General features: G+C 41.5%; 1 protein-coding gene across 1 annotated transcript; it reads right to left on the bottom strand.

The window, feature by feature from the left end:
• Window positions 1-429: 429 nt before the first annotated feature.
• On the bottom strand, window positions 430-20,608 carry gda (guanine deaminase). The gene is made up of 14 exons (XM_027030355.2): window positions 20,280-20,608; window positions 18,497-18,585; window positions 11,479-11,650; window positions 10,530-10,617; window positions 9,719-9,824; window positions 9,210-9,237; window positions 8,885-8,992; window positions 7,759-7,866; window positions 5,505-5,602; window positions 5,166-5,233; window positions 4,816-4,962; window positions 4,443-4,561; window positions 3,916-3,943; window positions 430-829 (listed from the first exon to the last, which is right to left on the bottom strand). The coding sequence occupies exons 1-14, from the start codon at window positions 20,406-20,408 to the stop codon at window positions 759-761; spliced, it is 1,359 nt and encodes a 452-aa protein (XP_026886156.2). The 5' UTR covers window positions 20,409-20,608; the 3' UTR covers window positions 430-758.
• Window positions 20,609-22,009: the final 1,401 nt, after the last annotated feature.

Here is a 22,009-nt window from a genome sequence, read left to right on the forward strand (position 1 = left end):
ATGAGTTGTTGTTTTTTTTTTACACTTAAAGAAAATCAACAGCTCTCACTCACATCACAAACAAGTGAAACAGACAGCTATGAAAGATCACAATCACAATGCAAGTTTGTGTGTGTGTGTGTGTGTGTGTGTGTTGAACATGCAGGTTAAACTACTTAAGTTACAAAGCCATTCGATGGTTTTATTGTTTTGGCATGTTTATATAATGAAATTATGCAAATGGTGTCCAGTTTACCTTGACATATAGGGGACATATTAGTAAGGTCTCTCATATGTGAAATAGAAAGCTATTCAGGATCTACCTTTACATGATGGCATAAACCCGATTCCTGTTTTATGCTTGTTGCAGCTAACAGCTGTCCATTATGTGCTACTTGCATTGCAGTAAGCCCACATAGACCAAAGGATACTGGTCTAGACAATACGACAAAAAGAGGCTTACATTTAGCTTTAATTTCTTAACATGTTATACACTTCAATTGAACAACAGACAAAAAAAAAGGGATGTTTATATGACTAAGAAATTGAACAAATATCAGAGAAAGAAATGGAGAGAGAGAATGGGGAAAATTAAAATCGATCTAGTAAAAATTGCAGTGAAGTACAGTGAATCACATTTCCTGCACAGCAGATGAGGGCCCTCCACATGAAATGTCTTGTTGCTCAGTAAACCTTTTTTAAAAGTAATTTTTTACTGCACTACATTGCAGTTACTCTCTGGAATGTTCTTGGGCTTGCTGAAAGGTATGATCAAATTTTTACTCCTTTCCCGAGAAAGGCACCACTTTTCTGCCAGCCACGTACACCTCAACAATGTTCCGATCGTCACCTGCAGGAGTGACACGGGGACAGGTATTAATACACATTTAATCACGTCAAGCTAACGCCAATCATTTATATTCAAACTTCTTTAAATAATTCACATTATATGTAAATACAGTTCTTGTGCCACCTTGTGTGTGTGTGTGCGTGCGTGTTGTAATTGTGCATAGGATGTCCCATTTCCTGTGTCAAACGACTAGATTCACACAAGACCCAGCCCACTCACTTCATTCCAGACACCACAACCTCACAAGCTCTTCACAGGGTTCATCAGGTAGGCACCAACGTTCGTCATGGTTTCACAGAGTTGAGCCCACAACACCTCCAAAAGGCTCGACAGTGAGGTCTGGTATTCCAGCCCAACCCCTCTCTAAGCTCACTTTAAACCAGTGACATAGAAAACCTCTTTAGGTGTAAACTCACACCGGCCTCCCTGGTGACTAAGGCCGACCAGCCCCACCGGCAACGTTAATGTGCACTCGGTGCTGCCAGTTCCATATAGACCCACCATTCTAGACACAACAATAGCACGACACAATCCATTCACCTGCGCAGGTCTCCATGTACCTGAGACACCAAACACTTCAGCCGTTCTATCTTTACAATACATTACCCCAACCAACCTGTGCTCTCATCTACTTCAGATAATTCCTTCATAGCTGCCCTTATCTTATAGCCCCTAAATCCAAATTCCAGAGTTCACCTCCACGTGGTTATTATTGAATGCACATGCCAATGCGCTAAACACCTGATTTTTGTTTCCAAGTATATTGCCCCACACATCATATACAGCTAGTATCCTCACCGACCCACCGTCCAGGGTTTTGCAGAGTTCGAAATATGCTGGAAGTCGCTCCAAGCTAAAGATTTTATGTGACTCGCATCACATTGCCCACAACTCTCGCCAGGTCCACCCGTCTAAATTCCTCAACAAAGCCATCGTCCCTGTTTTCTGTCACGGTTAGGCCCTCCCAGCTTCCGTGTTTTCCCCGTCGTGTGCATTTCGGCTCCATTCCGTAGTTTTGTTTTCTCCGCCCCTGGTTTGATTTTCCACACCTGTTCCTCATTTCTCGTCTTCCAGTTTCTATTCTAGTTCATGTATTTAAACTCTGTCTTGTGGCCTTTCTCTTGGCTGTTCATTGTTTGTTTGAATGGATGTTTGGTTGTATTGAGGTTCATTGTATTGGATGCATGTTTTGAGGTTTTGGCAAGCCTGTATCTATATGCTCGTAAATTTGAACTCTGTGCTTCCTAGTCTGTATGTTTATCCTAGTCTTCGTGTTTCCTCTGCTATAGCCGGCTTCCTTTGTCTGCCTTCGTGTGTGGGTTTTTGTTTGTTTGTTTGTTTGTTTGTTTATCATCATGTATCCCCATACTCTGCGTACTGGCTCAATGACCCTGGACTGCTCTGTCGACTCTCAATCTGGATTTGTCCCTAATAAATATTGCTCTTCTCTGCCCATGCGTCCGCCTCCTTACCGCTCACCGTTACATTTTCTCTGCGAAGCCAAAGTCGCTCGCTGTGCTTTCGCTTCCTGTTCACGAATAAAGCTAGTAATCATTTACCTTCTGTCTGGTGAGGACACTTTCCACGGATCACCTAACCAAGCCCTGCCCTTCAGCTATGCACATGCTCCACCACATCCCTGTGCTCCAGTGTGCTCTCCGCTGACCGCCCCTCCGGTCATGGACTCCACTTTCTCCTTTGTTGCCACATCCTTGGACCCCAACTCGGGTCACGACTTACCTTAGCACATTTAAATTCCTCAAATAACATAACATGTCAGCAGTAGCTTCAAAGACTCCTTTCCCAACAACTGAAACTTATACTTCCTAGGTTTAGCCTCCATCCTCACCCACATTTATTGCATTTTGCGGACACTTTTATCCAAAGCAACTTACAATTATGACAATTAGTACAATTTACGCAATGGACAGTTAAGGGCCTTGCACAGGTGCCCAGCAGTGGGGCTTGAACTGGCAATAAGTGCTGCCATAAGATTATTTTCTCTAGCAACCAATAGGTACATGACACAGCAGTCATCAGCAGAACACCATCTTGCAGACTCTTCCCACCTACAACCCCCTAATTGCATCTTTTACATTTATACCATTGAGCTGACACTTGCATCTAAAGCAACTTACTATTCTGATTGAACACAACTTGAGCACAATTTGGTGGGGCTTGAACTGGCAACCTTCTGATAACTAGTCAAGTATCTTAACCACCGAGCTACCGCTGTGGTGATACCGCCATCACAATAGTGTAGCCGGGCCTTGTCCCCATTTCCAATCAGTGCCGGATCTTCTAATCCACCAATTCCATTTCAGGGTTATTGTGGGAATAGGGTGAGCAGAGAAGCTCAGGTTTCCTCAGCCAGTTCCATCAGCTCCACCCAAGGGAGCCCAGGGCTTTCCCAGGCCCGTCAGGAAATGTAAGCCTGCTTCAGACCTGAAGGTATTGATCCACATACGCACCACTTCACAGCCAGCTGTAAACCACTCAACTGAGCACTTCCGTAATGAGGAATCCAGAAGGACATCATCGTCTGCCAATAGCAGTGGTTCAACCTCACAATCCCCCTACGGAAGCCGTCCGGTTGTCAGTTATGCCTTATTATCCTGTCCTTGAGTATTACAAACAGGAGTGGAGACAGGGCACAACCTTGGTGGAGTCCAACGCCCACACCGAGCAAGCTGGACTTAATGTCAAGAATGAGGACACAGGGCTCACTTTAACAGTACAAGAATTTAATGGCTGCTTTAGCAGCCCTGGACACCTCCCACAGATCATCTCTTGGCACTCGATCATATGTTTCTCAGGTTCCACACGTATACTGGAGTGGCAAACTGCTATGCCAACTCAACTATGTGGGAAAGGCTAAAGACCTGGATCATGGTTCCATAGCCAGGATGGAGTTCACATTGTTCCTCCTGAATCTGATGCTCGACAATTAACAAGGCCTCCATTCCAGTATGTTCTTCAGTTAAGTAACTTAAGTATTTATTAATCATAAAAATGTGTCGAGTTGAGTGTGGGAAATCATCCATATTGGAGAAAAAGAGAAATGAATGAAAGCCATGGTGTCTTACCCAGATTTAGAAATTTCTCCACAATGACCTAAAAGACACAGAAATACAACAATTCCATTACTTTGTGCAAGTTCACACTGTGCTATATTTGCTTAGCTAATCATTGTAATCTGATGCAGCAATAACAAACAAATCCAAGCCTACTCTAACTGTATAGCAGCGTGTTAGATTGTCTTGACCTCTTAAATTCTGAAACTAATATAATGTGAAGGCTGTGGAAGCCAATTAACTTATGATTACGTTAATATGAAAAAATTGAGTGAGTAACTGAGTCTCATGAGTGATGAAATCGGTCTAGGTTAATCTTGGTCTTTCTTGTACTTTTGTCTAGAAGTACCAAAAATGCCAAACGTGTCGATCTATTTGCCGTGTAAACAACTAGAACGCAAACATGGACATGTTCCAGCATTTACATTCCTCCACACATTGTAGTCCTTCAACAGTGATGTCTGTAAAATAGGGACATCAATGGGCCTTTGACGTGTAAACATGGAGAAGTGCTGTTTATGTGAATGAAGGGGTCAAACCTTGAGGACATCTTCAGGAAACACATCGAGTGGCCCTCCAGGAACAGACACGTTCACTCGCAGAGCATCAAAGTCCTTCCCCACCTCAAAATTTCCTATCCGATCATCCAATGAGAGTGCTGCAAGTGCCAGGGAATCAATAAATCCCGCCAGTTCGGCTTGCAAAATTACGTTTACAAAACATTGTCCCAGCAGTCTGCCTTTGAAAATCCTGACAAAATACAGTAATGTCAATTGCTCACACTTGGCAATGAATGATTCCATGAACATTCAGTAATAAAATTCCTATTATAGGCCTAACTGGAGTGAAACAGAACATAGCGGAAGTGATTTGGAGGTAAATTCCCCTCAGAAGGGTTATAGGAGGCCATACCCTCGCTGCCCCCGAGCGTGGCCAGCCAGAAGACTTCTTCAAAGGTTAGGGGACGCAGCTGAGGGTGCTCAATGGTCAGGACCTTGGAGGTGTCAATGGCACGACGGACTGCGTCCAGTATGGAGGCGGAGTAACCCCCTGCTACATCTGCGCCCAAGAGACAACATCGCTAAGAGACAACATCGTTAAGAGACAACATCGCTAAGAGCATCATCGCATCACTGCTGCATGAAAAAACCTTCTACCTATGCCCTCCAGGTCATTTATTCCGTACAATGCCATAAAAAAGGGTTTACAAATATCATCTTAGGGTATTGAACTGTGCATAGTTAAAGGAATTCAGAGCTCACCTGTGCCCAGGCCTAACTTCACTTTGTGTTTTTGAACATTACGAACATTAAGTATGCCACTCATTAAACTAGAGAGAGAGAGAGAGAGAGAGAGAGAGAAAGAAAGAAAGAAAGAAAGCATAATCAATCCATTATGATCCACATGACAAGCATTTAAATACATTTTTACACATTTTATACATGTACTAATCAAACAGTGAATGTGTTTAACAAAAATTTCAAAAATGTATCCTTTTTTTGTTGCATCACAACTGCAGTATGTTCTCTACTGTCAAGAGACAAGTACCCCCCCCCAAGCTGTTCGCCATGCTAAGCTGGACCAAGAGGATCCACACTTACGAGATGTTGCTGCTAGGACAGTGGGAGATTGAAGCACCATTCTTGTGAAAGATCTTCAGTTCCTCATCGGTCAGGTGGCAACCATGAGCCATCACCGTCTACCAATCACCATCATCGACATAACAGTTCCATTAACTTTAACGAATTTCTGTAAGCTTCACAACACCCAACTAAATAAAGAAACTTCAGTTTAAGAATTAGTTTTGACCTCAACATTGATTTAGAAAAGGCTGCTTAAGTGAAGGTGGCTCATCTCATCATTTAAGGGTTTTGAAGGCAATCCAAGTTTTACAACTATATATACAATGACGAAGATCAATGTCAATCTGCTTTGTAACACTAGGATGCAGTGTGGATACTCCTAGGTCACCATGACAGTCACAAAAGTTCCCTACAGACTGTACACCACATGAACTTGATTCAAATGGATTCTTAAAAGATATCAACATAGTAGCAACGCCTATGCTAACGTGTACTTGCTTGACTTGGGTCATGATGCTGTGGGAATACAGTAGCATCTTACATGTATACTGCAATGAGCAAAGCTGCTTTCAGATCATTGTGGACTTCATCACCCAAACAAACACAGATCATATAGAAACGGTGAATTTAACTGCCCACGGACTACAGCGGAGCACCATGGGTAAATCACAGACACCATCAGTCAACTTGAAACAAAAAGAAAAGAAAAAAAAAAAGTCATTATGTATTTATTTTAAAACCCCAGGAGATATAAATCTATCCCTGCTTTCCAATTAGATTAAAGTTGGTCTTGTGGGCACGTAGTGTGAGCTTGAGTTCCTGGTGATTTCCCAAAGTTCATGTACCTTCAACAATAATCATCAATGCTACTACTGCATCCTTCTATACAGCTTTGTATTAAAACAATGCTTGAAGTTATTTCAGTCATTCTATACCCTTAAAAGTTTCACTTCGATGTAGCAACAATTAAAATGCACTGACAACATTTTCCACTCAAACACAACTGCAATCTTCCACCAATACTACATGACATGCTTGCACCCAAAACACCACAAAAAGTGATGTTGCAAACTTTAGCTAGGGCTCAGCGTTCTGTTTTCTGCTAAACATCTTTGGATGACTTGACCCAGCGCTAAAGCCTGAAAAGCAACAACATGGAGCTGGTAAGAGCAGCTAACTGGCAATATGAATCAATTACAATCTACAAAATTTATGTCACAGTTTCTGTGGCATCATGGTACCATGTGGTCTGTATTTTTGTTCTAATCTCCACTCTGGCTACTGTTATGTTCTCACCTTTACTATACAGATCTTTGTCTTGTCCAGCTCTCGTTAGCCTGTGTATTTAGTAATCGAGTTTCCCTGTTCTTAGTGATGCTTGTTTATTTTATTCGTGGATACTGTTCTTTGCTTTATTTGTCCAAGGTTTTGTGTTGTTTACGGAATACCTACATTTCTGCAAGAGCCCATGTTTGGGTTCCAGTTTCTAAATCTCTAAATAAAGCACTCTATAATCACGTTTGCACTGCTTAGACGACTTCTTTGTTACAAACTGGAAATACTAACTCACACTCATTTCATTGTATCTGGAATATTGTAATGCTCTGAATTCTGGGGTCAGCCAGTCATCTCTCGCTTGTGTTCAGCTAAGTCAAAATGTTGCAGTTTGAATATTAGTAGTTGTTAAGAAGAGAGATCATGTTACCCAGATACTGGCATCCCTTCACTGGATTCCAGATCAATTTAGGATTCAATACAAGACTTTATTATTTGCTTTTAGGGCTGTGAACGGACTTGTCCCTTCATACAAGAGAGACACGCTTTCCATTCACTCTTCTCCTAGACCTTTAAAAGGTCCCCTTTTCTGTAATTTCTATAAATTACAATTAAGGGGTTCTTGACTCACGTCACGGGGATGCACCACCCTGTTGTCTATTTGATAACTCACAAAATAGTATGGGAGATACACGAGGTGATATAGCAATAAAATGACTAGAATTAGGTTAAACGAGATTAGGTAAAAAAAAAAAAAAAAAAGGTTGTGTTAAATGTGGGAATTTTCAGTTCACTGCAACAATGTTAATAAATCAGACACCATAAAAAATGGCCGACTCCCTACGCGGTTCACTACTGAACGTTGCTGCTGGTTGAGACACACCATTTGAGACATGGGAACTCGAAAGGCCTACACTAAGGCCAAATTCCTAAACATGTTAAATTTGAACAGAGGGTGAAGAGGTGAAAGAAACCCAAATGTTCAGCCCCGTCTCACCTTATCTGTGAGCAAGCCATGTTTGAGGTAGACATCCGTGTAGGATAAACAGTCTGGAAAGAGCTGCTTCACCAGTTCTACTTCTTCCTTGTTCTCGCTGATGTGGCTCTGGAAATAAAGAGCTAAGCAGTTACAACACACACAGACTTCATCTCAATATGTTAGTGCTGTCAAGGAACTATGTAAAGAACTGAGATGAAATTGTCCAAGTCAATTCTAGAAGTTGGAAATCGGAGTCAACATAAATTGAGGTGATGTAAACGACACACAACTAACACACATTTGGACTAAATGTATGCATAAATAAATACAAAAGATATCCAAGAGTCCCCATCCTCTCAGAGTAGAAGGTTTATGGTTCCATGAATGGCACAAAATAGAACTACATCTCCCATGAATCCACAGGGCTTATTTACTCTGACTAACAGCAGAGATCTGCCAGTGCAATATGAGACACTGGTATGTCCAGTTCAGACAACAGACACCTTTATTATGACAGGTAAACTACACACATTAAACAGTAAACTGAGCCTGTGTGAGCAGGAAACAAGGCCACAGATAAGGTTGTCATCCTATCAGCATTTCACCACAGGGTGGGCAAAGGGATTTCAGCAACAAGGCCATAACTTGTCTGGGTGAGTTTAGGACACATTTACCTTTATGGCCTTTAACTGACACTTTTATCAAAAGCCACTTACAATTATGACTGAATACAATTTGAGCAATTGAGGGTTAAGGGCCTTGCTCAGGGGCCCAACAGTAGCAACCTGGCGGTGGTGGGGCTTGAACTGGCAACCTTTTTTAATGGTAGTGAGTACTCGGGACATGGAGCATGTCTCTAATGCATGTAGAGGACTATGGGAACAGATGTACTATAGATAATTCAGTTGTTTTTGTCGTATCAGCAGGCCTACGTGGGTTAGCGAGTTATTTTTATATGGCAGCAATTAAGTGAATTACTTTAATTGTCCACATGGAAAATGTCCCTTTCAAAATTTCTCTCTCTCTGTGTGTGTGTGTGTGTGCGTTTGTGTGTGCGTTTGTGTGTGCGTGTGTGTGTGCGCGTGTGCGTTTGTGCGTGTGCGTGTGTGTCTCTAAGAGAGAGAGAAGTGCAGGGGCTATTTACTTGAATATGAAGGCCACTGCTCCTGGCGATTTCTCCCAGAGCATCAAGCAGTGAGGATGAGCAGGACACAGCAAAGCGAGGGGTTACCACCGGCTTCACACGAGGATACTGTCTCACACACACACACACACGCGCGCACACATATCTATATCAAGTCTAAAGTTCCACATACAGGAATGAAGTTTAATCTTTTAAGCATCATTATGAAATGTAGAAAAACTCAAAGGCACTAACTGCATCTGAAACTTAAGAAGCCACATTCAACAGCTTGTACTGTTCTTCGTTTCCCCCTCTATTTGTTTATACGAAGAGCCAGGGACTTTACCTTTTTCTGGAGAAGTTCACGGATGAAACTGGGGGGAAAAAAAAAGGTAGGACTATCGAACATTGGCAGAGTAAAACTGAGGGGGTTATTGGCCATCAGCTGGTTAGCCGTTTTATAGCAACCGATATCAATTAAACAATATTACAGAGCTTTTAAATGATTAATACAGTGTTTATATATCTGTGGTACACGGATAGGTTTAAACTGGTATTAACAGTAATCAAGTCCTATGCAGACCCAGTATGGGAAAATGTTTTGTGGTCAGCCCAGGGCTCACTAACAGAGGGGCTCGATGAATGCACATATTGTGCACTTTAGTAGCTGTAACATGACTACTTCTGCTTGAAAGCCCTTTATGTTATGATGCCAAAACTGGAACCGTCACTGGCCAGTATGTCTCAGTTGCTTTTTTTCCTCCCTTGGTCACTTGCACTGGTCACATGCATGAAAGCGCAGAAAAGATACAGCAAGTCATTCGACCCGAAGAACCACATGACGACAACACCCACCGGAGCGTCTCGTCTTTGCTTTCGTCCAGGAGCTCCTTATATTGCGGGACCATCGGGTTGATGTCCATGCACACCTTCCCCACGAGAGCCCTCTGGCCGAGATCATCTGTAAGGCAAGGGTTTAGGAGAGGTTTTCTTGGCTCATTTTAATATTTCCATCTTTTTTTTTTTAGACTAGTTCATTTTTTTGCATTTAGTTCCCACCTACATTGCATCACACAGTTAGTTCAGACCTACAGTGCAAAAATTAGAAGTAGTAAAGGAAAGGTAACAAGTGCATATTGTGTCCTGCTAAGTGGAAGCTGATGTGTACACCAGCTGTTAGCTGCATTGGTGTTTTAGCTAGAGCTCTCCAACCACCTGAAGCGTGACATTCAAGTTCAAGTTTGGTTTATTCGTCACATACATAGTCCTACACAGTATAACTCGCAGTGAAATGGTGGATTATTAAACCAGTGGTGGATTATTAAACCAGAAACTACCATGCTTTGTGAAACCCAGTGGAACATCTACAACAAAAAATAGGTATTAGAGGTCCATGTACTGGTATTTGTGATTTGCATGAGGTGAGGAGTTCAGTATGCATTATTGATGTAATGAAGAAACTCAAAGCATTATTCCTCTCCAATAGTTCAATCAAAACTATGTTTTCCTCATGTGACCTATGCAACAGGATAACGTACTAGCTCTGGGTCTTCAAACGTGAAGGTGTGCCATTACTCAATGGACAAACTCCAAAGTTTACTTTTGTTTGTTTGTGTGTGTGTGTGTGTGTGTGTTTGGGGGGGAAATATGTGAGCGGTGGAGTTACCTGCAATTTGACCAAGCAGTAACGAAGCATCTGTGTGTATAGTAGCAAAGTAACAGGCAGTTGTGGTCCCATTGCGTAGAGTTCTTTTCTATATCCAATACAAACAATATACAAAGAATAAGTTAAAACAAAAACAAACCAACAAACAACCTGGTCTCAAGCACCTACACAATTAATTTCTCACATGACTCTCGTCATGCTGCTCAGCACACAGATAACAGCGAGCAGTTCATAGCCATGCCTGAACCATTCCTAAATGCCAAAGTTACTGTGCGTTCAGACAGACGTAAAGCAAATTCAAATTCAAAACGGGGTCTGCTCCTGTTTGCCATTCTCAGAACAGCGACGTAACCACTCTGAGCACCTTTTTGGAGAGTATACCTGCAATTTTATGCTAAATTATAATTTGTACTAAATTATATTGCCATTTATATTATTCAGATAAACACTGCATGAGTGACCTTTAGAGGCAGTTCTATAAAAAAAAAGTGTATAATTACAGTAATAAAACCCAACTACCCTATTTACATCACTCCCTGCTACTCGTCCACCTCGTTCTTTGTCTCTCTGAACACATCCTGACTCCATTTTAATGATCTGTTCCTGTTTGCTACACTTTTTCCTATACATTCCTATACATTCCCCTTCTGCTTGAACTGCTAGACAGTCGTCTCGGTTGGAATGTTTTGTTGTAGCGTGTATTCGCTTAGGAATCTTCGGTGTTGTGTATTCCTGGATTTGTTTTTCTGGGTTGGCAGTTTGCCTTGTGAAACATCAAAATAATTCCACCCTACTCCCTCTGCCTGCCTCACCATATGCATTAACTGCTCCTCGATGGGATTCCAACATGCACCAACTTCAAAGCACTACATAAGCTAACCGGCTGTAGAAACAAATGGCTATAAACAATTAAAATCGGTCCATCACTGCCCGCGCCGGCGGGACTCACCACCACTTTGGTGTAGACGTCCCTGGCGAATTTGAGGTCCCGGTAGCGCGACTCCACAGGGAAGGTGTATGTGTTGAGCCACTGCAGCAGGGGAAGGTCCAGGGCAGTGCCCATGTAGGTGTACTGCGATGCATGGATGTGCGTGTCCACCATTCCCGGCATGAAGAACTCACTGTGACAGAAATGCCATCATCACCGTCAGACGTCCCCGTGGAGCAAAACCAGCGGTAACTTCGGAACAGGTCTCGTCAGTTTCTTTTTACATGTGTATGGAAGAAAGGTGTTACCAGTGTACTGTAATGTACCGCGTGAGGAGGCCGTGATGCTGAGACCAGGCGTGTTTGGGCCTGGTGGATCTTCTGATTGGCAGGCAGTGAGCTATTTTTAATCTACTTGAAGAAATAATTCATTGGGATGTTTGTAATTATTATTGCATTATTAAGGAGGTTTTGATATGCAGGTTCACTTTTTTCCTGGTTAACAGATGTAGTTGACATTGTCCTAGTCGGGATAATTTTCTATTATTGCAAACTGAGCCTAGTTGGTCCCTCAGTTTGCATTCAAAAATGCTTCATGTATTACAGAATTTTTTTTCTAACCCAGTCTGTATGCACCTTTGACCTTTATCTTTAAACTTAGCAGTAAATAATAAATTATTTTTAAACTCCGTTTGGCTAATAAGCCCCTTGTATATTAAAGTCTGGTCGTACATGTCTTTTAAAAAGGTAGACTTTGAAAACAAAGTGGGGTGATTACGACATTACAGTTTGGCACTGGGAACAGGGGGTTCCTTCCACTATAAGTTTAAACAGCAGCAGGCCGAGGTATATAAATGCGAATGGTGCAGTTGCTTGGTGCTAAAACAGTGACACTATTGTGGCGGGTGAACAAGCTCCTACAGGGTTTGAGTGCGCAGTCTACCAGGAGAAACATGTTTTGTTGTTAGGTCATCAGTGAGGATAAGCATTCTATACATGAAATGCACCAGGTATGGTTTCCAAGTTTAATACCAGAACAGACTGCTTAGGCAAGAGAGTTACCTTTTAAATACCCAGGTGTGTTTCCTAAGGCAGATGACGACCTAGGATGCACAGCATGAGATTTCCATAGTTAATGAGTTCCCAGTGTGTCAACGCTAACTACGACTTCCTCTTAATGAATATGAGGTGGCCAAGAGTCACATTAGCCAGCGTTTTGAATAGGGACTAATTAGGGAAAACAGCAGTCCATATCATTTCCCACTGGCTACCGTCAAGAAGCCACATGTACACTAAGAATGTTCGTTGATTAGCGTCAGTTGAATGAGAAAACCTTTAAGGTTATATGTATGCCTCTCGTGTTATGTACATCAGAGATTTCAGTCTCTCTTGTTACATTTAGATGATGTGCTTCCATCTGCATTTGAACAGCATCTCCAACATCTAGAGCTTGTCCTGTCCTGCTTTAAAGCGGAGTATGTTCAAGTGTGCTTTTTTGCACACTTAAAGAAGCACAGAGCTAAGATTACCTTGCAATATCTGTACAACTAGTAACTGCACAAGCGAATGTGAGGAGCCATTCATAGCCAATATCTGAAAGGTGACAGCTGATGTTAGCTAGGCTACCCAAAGGATTAGCCGTCACAGGGGGTGCCATATCCTTAAAGTGTATTTCTGTAGTAATCGATTTAAACACGTACATCAAATATGCATACTTCGCAGATAAGTTAAAGTATATTCTTTGATAAACAGGGCATAGTACATGATTTCAGACACAGCTGGTATGCTGAAATATCTGGCGGAAGCAACGCATCGTCAGGCAAACCCTGGCGTACGGGGAAAATTCAAGTTGGCCTTCAAAGCTACCACTAGCAACTTTTGGCCAAAATCAGTACATGACCAACATTAGTACATTGATTCTTGGCACACTCAAACAGAGACTGCCTGTGTAGGCCTACAAATGACATGCAGAGGAAGGTGTTCTCCTTAAGACCTGCACTGGTCACATCAAAATTGCTCAACTTTGCTCATAATGCTGCAGTTACTGTCAACAATGACACTACCATGTCGAAAATAAGAGCGGACTTGTTCGTGTGCATATTTTATGCCAGCCGTGTTTTATGCTCGTTTGCATCATGGTTTGCCTCATTTTCAAAGCAAATCAAAACCACAATAGTTTGAGGTGTGTTTTGGTATCTTGCTTCATCCCATACAATAAATCACTTTTGTGTTACCTGATTTTAGTTTATTCTCTGTGGGAAGACAGATGTGTTGTGCATGGGGAATAATTTCTGTGCATAAAATCAAATCATAACAATAAAAACACAAGATGGAATATATTCTATAGAGCCAAAACAATGAGGCAACACTAACAAACGTGTTCACAGGGTTTATTCCTAAATGTCTACCAAAAACTCGACAATATCTTTAAAAATTAAAGATCTTTAATTTCTCATCGTGTTAGAGCAGCAGCTTCCTGCTGTCACACACTCACTGACTGACTGAGCTGTGCAACATTAGCTAGATTTTTTTCCAGGTGACTTAACATTCCTTAACATATTTTCGGCCAAACAGGAATTCATGAGTGTACAACCTTGTAAAAAGTCACCTTTCACCTACGTAGTCAACTATAAATATATCTTACTATGGTACACTGCAGTTTCTTAACTGGAATCTTCTTTACACACCCACCCACCTCTCTCAGAACTGTCTCATGGGACCCTACTGTGATGGAACCAAACAAGAACAAAAGGTGAGAAATCATTTACCAACATTTTACATTTCATCCCAAAGTCCATCATTTCTAGGGACTATAAAGAGGCTTTGAGAAGGATTAGAATTTTTTTTACCAATGGCATCAAAAACTGGATCCTCCGAGTTGACAAGATGTACTAGAAATGGAGCACTGATGATCAGAGTGGTCAGAGCTCACATTTACCTCCTGTCAGACATGGGCTTAAGTCCCAGGTAGGGTGGCGGCCTTCAGCCTTTTTTACACATGGTGTTAGAAGTGGGATGGTGCTGAAGCCATCAGGAGCATGCCCCAGGTTGATGAACCCACCCCTGGTGTGAGGGGATGGTGTAGCCTAGTGTGTGGACCCCTGATGAGGGGCATGGGTGTGGCCATGGACAGCGTCACGTGCAGGGTTGCTCCCTGGAGCTCTGCTAGAGAGCTGGCTCTTTAGTCTGGTGATCAGAACTCATGTTTATCTCCTGTGAGACTGGGGTTTGAACCCCCGGTATGGTGGCTGCCTTCTGTGTTTGCTACACACCTATTTTACATGACAGTACAGAGTCCATGTGGCCTTTCCACTGACTTTGCAGAAGTTCTAAATATATAGCCTAGTCAAGTTTTAATAACTTTGGGCAGTTGGTCTTATCCAGGGTTACATATTATTCAGACTTTCGTATTCATCAGTATGACCGAATGTGTTCTTTCTTGGGTTTCAAACCCATAACTTTGGCATTGCTAGCACCTGAGTCCATCTACCAGGTGAGCTGCAGTAGGTCTAGAAAAATAATGTAAATAGATAAATGAAGATAAATGACTTCAGAGACATTGCCCTCATATAGATCTGTGACAAGATTCTGGACATTTTTAAATCAATGTGGGGGAAAAAAAAAAAGCACACAGTTCCTCAGCTCTCCACCTACTCAGAGTCTGATCATAATCTCACACACCTTGTGGCCACCTATAAGCCACTGGTCATGCAACAGATAGCCAGCATAAGGATTGTGAAAGTTTGGTCCAAGGATGCTGAGAACCTTCGAGAGTGCCTTCAGGTCAAAACTTGGAAATTGTCCCAGGATGACTATGGGGAAGACATTAAGGGTCTCTCTCTGTGAGGATACCATTGCACCTGCCAAGAAGGTTCACTGCTACCATAACAAGCCATGAATAAATAGAGAAATAAAATGTCTTCTTAACAGGAAAAAGCAGGCTTCATGTCTATGGACAAATAGGAACTTTTGGCTGTTTGAAAGGAACCCAAGAGGAAACCAAGAAAACTTAGGGAAGCTGAGAAATGCTGTAGGGAGAACACTGAGACTAGAAGGGGTGAGAACACCACAAGAGAGGTGTGGAATGGGATGAAAAGCATGACAAGCACCCTCAGCTCCCTGCATACCCCCTCCTCACCCAGTCCTACCTTCATCATCCAGGTGAAGTGGGAACTCTACAGGCTTCGTAGTAACAGAGCTAATTAACCTGAAGACATCAACCCCAGGATGTTAAAAACATGTGCTGAGCAGCTGACAGCTCCTCTACAGCACCTCTTCAATCTCCCTCTGAGTTTGAAGAAGACCTCATGCATCATTCCAGTCCCAAAGAAGAGTCGTCCATGTGGTCTTAACGACTACAGACTGATGGCTTTGACCTTACACATTATGAAAAATTCGAGAGGCTAGTTCTGCAGCACCTGAGCACTCAGGTCTCTGATGGACTTCCTGAACCCATTGCAGTTTGCCTAACATCCATAAATCAGGGTGGAAGATGCCATCATTTCATGACACACAAGGGCCGCTCTCACCTGACGAAATAGGGAAGCACTTTGAGAGTTATGTTCTTTGATTTCTCTAGTGCTTCCAATACCATCCAGCCCTGCTTCCTGAGAGAGAAACTGCTGGAGCTGCACCGGCACCCTGACACCATGTCCCGGATCACGTGCTACCTTACAGGTCGGCCACGGTAGGTCAGATGGGATGGCTGCATCTCTGAGTCTGTAAACAGTTACAATGGTACACCACAAAAGTACTGTGCTAGCACCGTTCCTCTTCACTGTCTACACTACACTGTCTACGTCAATTCTGGTTCCTGCCACCTCCAGATGTTTTTTTGGTGACTCCTCCATTATTTGAAGCATCACCAAGGACATCACAAAGGAGTACAGAGGTTTGATTGAGAGCTTCACCACATGGTGCAGTAAAAATAATCTGAAATTTAACATCAGTAAAACCAAAGAAATTACAGTGGATTATCAGAGTAAGAGAATCCTCTGTGGTTTTGTTGGGGTGATGGGATCAAAGCCAGAGATTCTAACAGACTGAATAAATGGTGAGAAAAGCACTCTCTGTGGTGGGTCTAGAGTTAGACAGTGTGGAGACAGTTACTGAGGGGAGGATAACGGACAAAATTAGAGCAATTCTGGACGATCTCCCTCATCCTCTCAATGAGGAACTCTGGCAGCTGTGCAGTTCATTTAGTCCAAGTTTAAGACAGTGTAAGACAGAATGTGTCAGACATTCTTTTATACCCACTGCAATCAGACTATATAACAATATCTGTGTATACAGTCTGTCCTCCTGCTGACTAGCTGGAGCTGCTGGAAGCTTAAAAGAATCTTATATTAATCTTAAGGAACCTTATCTTAAAATATATTATCTTAATCGTATCTTTATTATTTGTGATTAAAAAATAAATAAAAACAAAACATGTGGCAGTTAATGAGACTCTCCTTTGAGGATTTGAGAAGCAGAAATGTTTGATGGAACTCTGGTTCATGTGCACAATCTGGAAGTGTGTAGTGTTTCATTCAGGGCAGTTCACATAGTGTGGGGACTTAGACAACAAAAAAAGTCATTATGTGGCGTCACTCGCATTTTCAATATCAGTCAGGATTTTTAAAATCCTGTAGTGTGGGCCAGGTATAAGATAGGGTTGCTACTTTTCCATGTCAGAACCAGAGACTCCTATTCTTTTAGACTGACCATTAATTGTATTAAATACAATCACTGGGAATGATTGTGTCTCTTGTTTATGCATTCCTGAAAATATAGAAAAGATTAAATCTGAGTGGGCACACCCTAAACCTTGATGCTCACCTACAAGTCTAAAAATGGACCAGCCCTTCCGTACATGATGTCAATGGTCAAAGCCCAATCCATACCTCAAGTACGGCTCGGCTTGAAACACCATGCTTCAAGTCTCATGGAAGAGAAGTATCTAGACTATTCTCTGCCCTGGCTCCTTGATGGTGGAATGAACTTCCATTGGCTGTCCGGACAGGTGAGTCCCTTGCAGTCTTCAAATACAGACTGGAGACTGACCGATTTCTGGAATATTTCGAATGAACATTGATCCTGCACCTTTTGGATAACCGAAACTCTAGCACATATAGTTTTATATTGTTTGTTATTGCATTTATGGTTGTCAGAGAGAGCGTATACATGTTTTGCACTTCTAGGTGTGAACATGATCCCTGTATTTCAATAGCATTCTAGTTCAATGGTATCTTGAACTGTAACCTACCCTACTGGTTGGGAAACATTCTATGAGTAAACGAAACAGCAGTTTTGCAAATCGCTATGAATAAGAGCATCTGCCAAATGCTGTAAATGTAGTAGACCTATATTCAAAGGTGCATGTGCAGTTCTGTACCAAAGCAAATCCGAGCAAAAGCAGAGTTAACTTTATGACAGCAAAAGGAATCTGAGCTAAATAAATCTCATTAAGACTTTTTATTTTTAATAGACGCCATAGTTCAGACTGCAAGTGTGTGTGTGTGTGTGTGTAAATTTGTTTTATTTTTTATTTTTTCCTAGTTGTTTTCTTTTTTCCTTTGCCGATATACTTTGCTGCAAATATGATTTTTTTAGATGCGCACATCAATATCACGCAAGTTATTGTTTTTAAAGCTGAGCGCCTGGCTTCTTCCTAGGCAGAAGTTCATGCAAATTAATTACTGATGTCTTATGAAGTGACAAACATGAGGCAAGAAGAACAGATCTGTGAAAATAATTGTGTTTAGTATATAACAAATAGCCTCTTTAAGATAGTGGGAAAAGCTCACCTTCTTAAGATGACTAGGTTTGTATTAAAAACAAAAAATTGTTTCTTTTTCTTGTGGAAAGAACTATTAATTGGTGATGCAGTTTTTAATTAAAAAAATAAATCCTGGTAATATCTATAATGTCGACAAATTGGTCTACATATAGTGTGAAAAGCACGAAATTGTATTGTAAATAAAATCAAGTTCTCTCAAGTAGGCATACATTACAATAATAAGTCATTATAAATATTATGTTGCGATAAAGCTACTTACCCTGGCCCAAGGTTTTCGACATCGGCGGTGTTGAAGCCTTGTTCCTGTGCCAGTCTGTCCACATTTTTACCTTCCTCTATAAAGGTGATCTAACAGAGAGAGAGCAGGCACCCTTTATAGCCAGAGCTTTAAAGTAGACATGCAATAAAGGATGGGTTTCAAAAGTGATTAAACTTACAAATGGACACACTGAAACCCTCGTTCACAAAACTAAATTAGGACTGTTTGCTCATGTAGTGAGAGTGAGACCCACAGTTTACCCCATTCATATGCTCTCACCAAACACCCTTTTATTTCCAAGGGGTGATATTTCAAATAAAACAAATGATCTTGACTTACAATTGATAAAAATCATATGACATGGTACAACGCATTTTTAAAAACATGATGTATTCAACACCAAGCATTTTCCAAAATAGATGGCTGTTAGAAAGCACAATTTAGAAAGACCTCAGTAACCCACCAAATTTATTTTCCCAAGCATTTGGCTGAAATCATTCATTTCACTCTGGTGCGCCACAGTCACAAATACTGAACTTTACACATTAGTTGATTAAAACTTGAAAATAAATTTCATAAAATTAAGATGAAAGCAGGGGCAGGGTGGGTGGCTTCTTTTCCTCTGATAATCCACTATAAATCTATTGCTTTTACTGATGGTAAATTTCAGACTCTTTTGACTGCACCCTGCCGTGAAGCTCTCAATTATGCCTTGTTTACAAAAGATAATGTAAAAGGTAAACATGTCGCCTCTCTGGCCATGGGCTTCTATGACGCAACTACACACGGGCACGGTGAGAGGCCGTCTGACCAATGGCTACATCTCGGTCATGTACGTGATCGGCCAATCATCTCACATGAGGAGGCGGGGCTTATAAAAAATGGTCAAAGCTATACAGAAGCAGCTGCGGTGTATGTAGACTGCGCAAAGCCAACGCCAACACGAAAGGAGAGCCGAACCCTGGAAATGTTAAGAACTTTAAGACACATTTTAGGTCCTAAAAAAATGACGTATAGTAATCCCAGTTAATGTAAGAGACGGTGTTAGCGAAATTAGCCAGCCCAGCAACTAATTTGTCAAATACAGTACTCGTTAGTTCCAGAAGCATCCACGGTCACTGAGGGCGAATAACCAGACACCACCTCATATTCTCGCATTTAACCCTGAAATACAAACCAACCAACCGCATAAAGAAATGCAGCATTATAAATACATTAGCTATATACATTTCTGTGCCTTTATTTTCTTGCCTCGGGCCAGCCTTGCAGCCGGTGCGATGACTGCTGATACACGGGCAGCGACAGCGCCCTCTACAAACATAACATAACCTTCACCAGCCGCTACAGCTCGCTTTGAGGACCTCAGATCTCGTTTCCAGTTATTCGGTGACGCTGTGGGGAAACTTGAATGACAATACTTTTTTGGGGGGTAGGCCTTCGGTACTACGGGCGTGTTTCGCTTTTTGTTCGCGTAATTTCCTTCAGTTAATCATGCGAGGCGTTACGAAGCTACAGCTTAAACGTTTTTTAGCAGCGACTTGAAAGGTTTAATGTCGATAAGTGTTATTTGGACTTCCTCTGTGAAGCAAGGCGTCGCGTTACAGCACGTCGGAATTAAAGCACATTTGCCCAATATTAAGATGCAAGTACATAATTAGACTTATCCCAAATAACAAAATATACATCATGCGAGGTTATTATCCACTTGGATTGAAAGAAACTGCTGAAATTATAAACACGCGGTGTTCGTGTTTTCTAACGTCTCATGGAAGTAATCACGAACCTTTCCTGACTTGTCCACTCCCAGTACAAAATCATTGAGGATTTCCAAAGCTGCGTCCCGTGTGGAATGAACGAACGACCCTCGGTAAACGCGAGCGATGCCCGCGGCGGTATCGTGCCGGCCTGACATAATTGCGAAGGTTGGAAGTGCTCGCTGTACTATTGTACGGAGTGCACGACAGTGCCACGTTATTAATGTGCCTCAGAAAAAAAAAAAGAAAAAAGGCTCCACCTGCCAGGCTTACAGCTAAAGCGTTACTCCACCCATGCATGAATCAATAATTTTATTAAATTGTGCATGGACGTGTAAGCGTAACGAACAGCTTCATTACGACGATGGTTGTATAATAAGCAGAATGCATTTATTTCTCTTAAACTTTCGCAGCATGAAAGGAAACCAGTAATTGCTTAAGCTGGGGGGCGGGACAACTCTGGCTGTAAAGGGAACGTGACATTATAACTGAGCAAGTTGTGGTTTAACACACACACATACACACAAACAAAACTAAGGGCTCAGGTGTGTTTCTACTAGAATGTACTAAAAATTAAACAGGGCTGTCCTCGAACCATTTACTAAACGGGGCTGTCACTGGAACAATCTTCACAAAGCATGTGTTTCAGATAGCAAAAGAAAAAACTGGTAGCTGGCAATTTATTTGTTGTTTTGTTTGACATGCACTCCCTGTCTTGTCTTTTGTTCACATTTTTTGTTGAGTGTAAGGTGCTTGTTTCCCTCTGGCCTTGATCAACTGATCTGTCGTAAGAATTCCACAATGCTAGGCTACACCATGTGATATATATTTTAAAATCAGAAACCACGATGAAGGCTTTGTTAGCTAAACTGCGTAGGCTCTGAAAGATTCTTAAGTGCATAGACCAGTTTAAAGGCTTTTCAGATTTTTTTTTCTATCTCTCTCTCCGGCAGAAGGCGTGTGATGTGAGTTCCTGATGTGAAGGGCTCCTAGGAACTGGAGTCTGTAGCTCAGTCACAGACTCAGCTGAGCCAGCTTGGGTGGGGGGAGACGAGGCAGCAACTCTAATACACACAGACATATTTTAGAAGCCTTCATTCTCAGATACCCTTCTCAACATTCAATAGGACACTCTCTTCAGGCCAATATACTATATTAATTTGCTAAATTTAAAGGGTTGAAATAGTCTTGTAGGTGCATTAATCTTTTAAAACAGTAGTGAAGGGGGGAGGTTACACATTCTCAAATAATTAGAAAATGTTCTAATATAGTCTCAAATATGGCTCAAAGTAACTCATCTGGTAGCAGGAGTGAAAATAAAGAAACATTATATATATATATATATATATATATATATATATATATATATATATATATATATATATATATATATATATATATATATATAAAGCTAATGTATTTATAATACTGTATTTCTTTATGCGGTTGGTTGGTTTGTATTTCAGAGTTAAATGCGAGAATATGAGGTGATGTCTGGTTATTCGCCCTCAGTAACCGTGGATGCTTCTGGAACTAACGGTGTTTTACAAGTATTTTACAGATTAGTTGCTGGGCTGACTGACTTCGCTAACACTGTCTCTTACATTAACTAGGGTGACTATACATAATTTTTTAGGACCTAAAAATGTATCTGGCCAGGATTTCTAAAATACTTAACATTTCCAGGATTTGCTTTGTGCAGTGTACATACACCGCAGCTGCTTCTACATAGCTTTGACCATTTTTTATAAGCCCCGCC

Source organism: Electrophorus electricus, chromosome 5 (genome assembly GCF_013358815.1).
Source record: "Electrophorus electricus isolate fEleEle1 chromosome 5, fEleEle1.pri, whole genome shotgun sequence".
NCBI lineage: Eukaryota > Metazoa > Chordata > Actinopteri > Gymnotiformes > Gymnotidae > Electrophorus > Electrophorus electricus.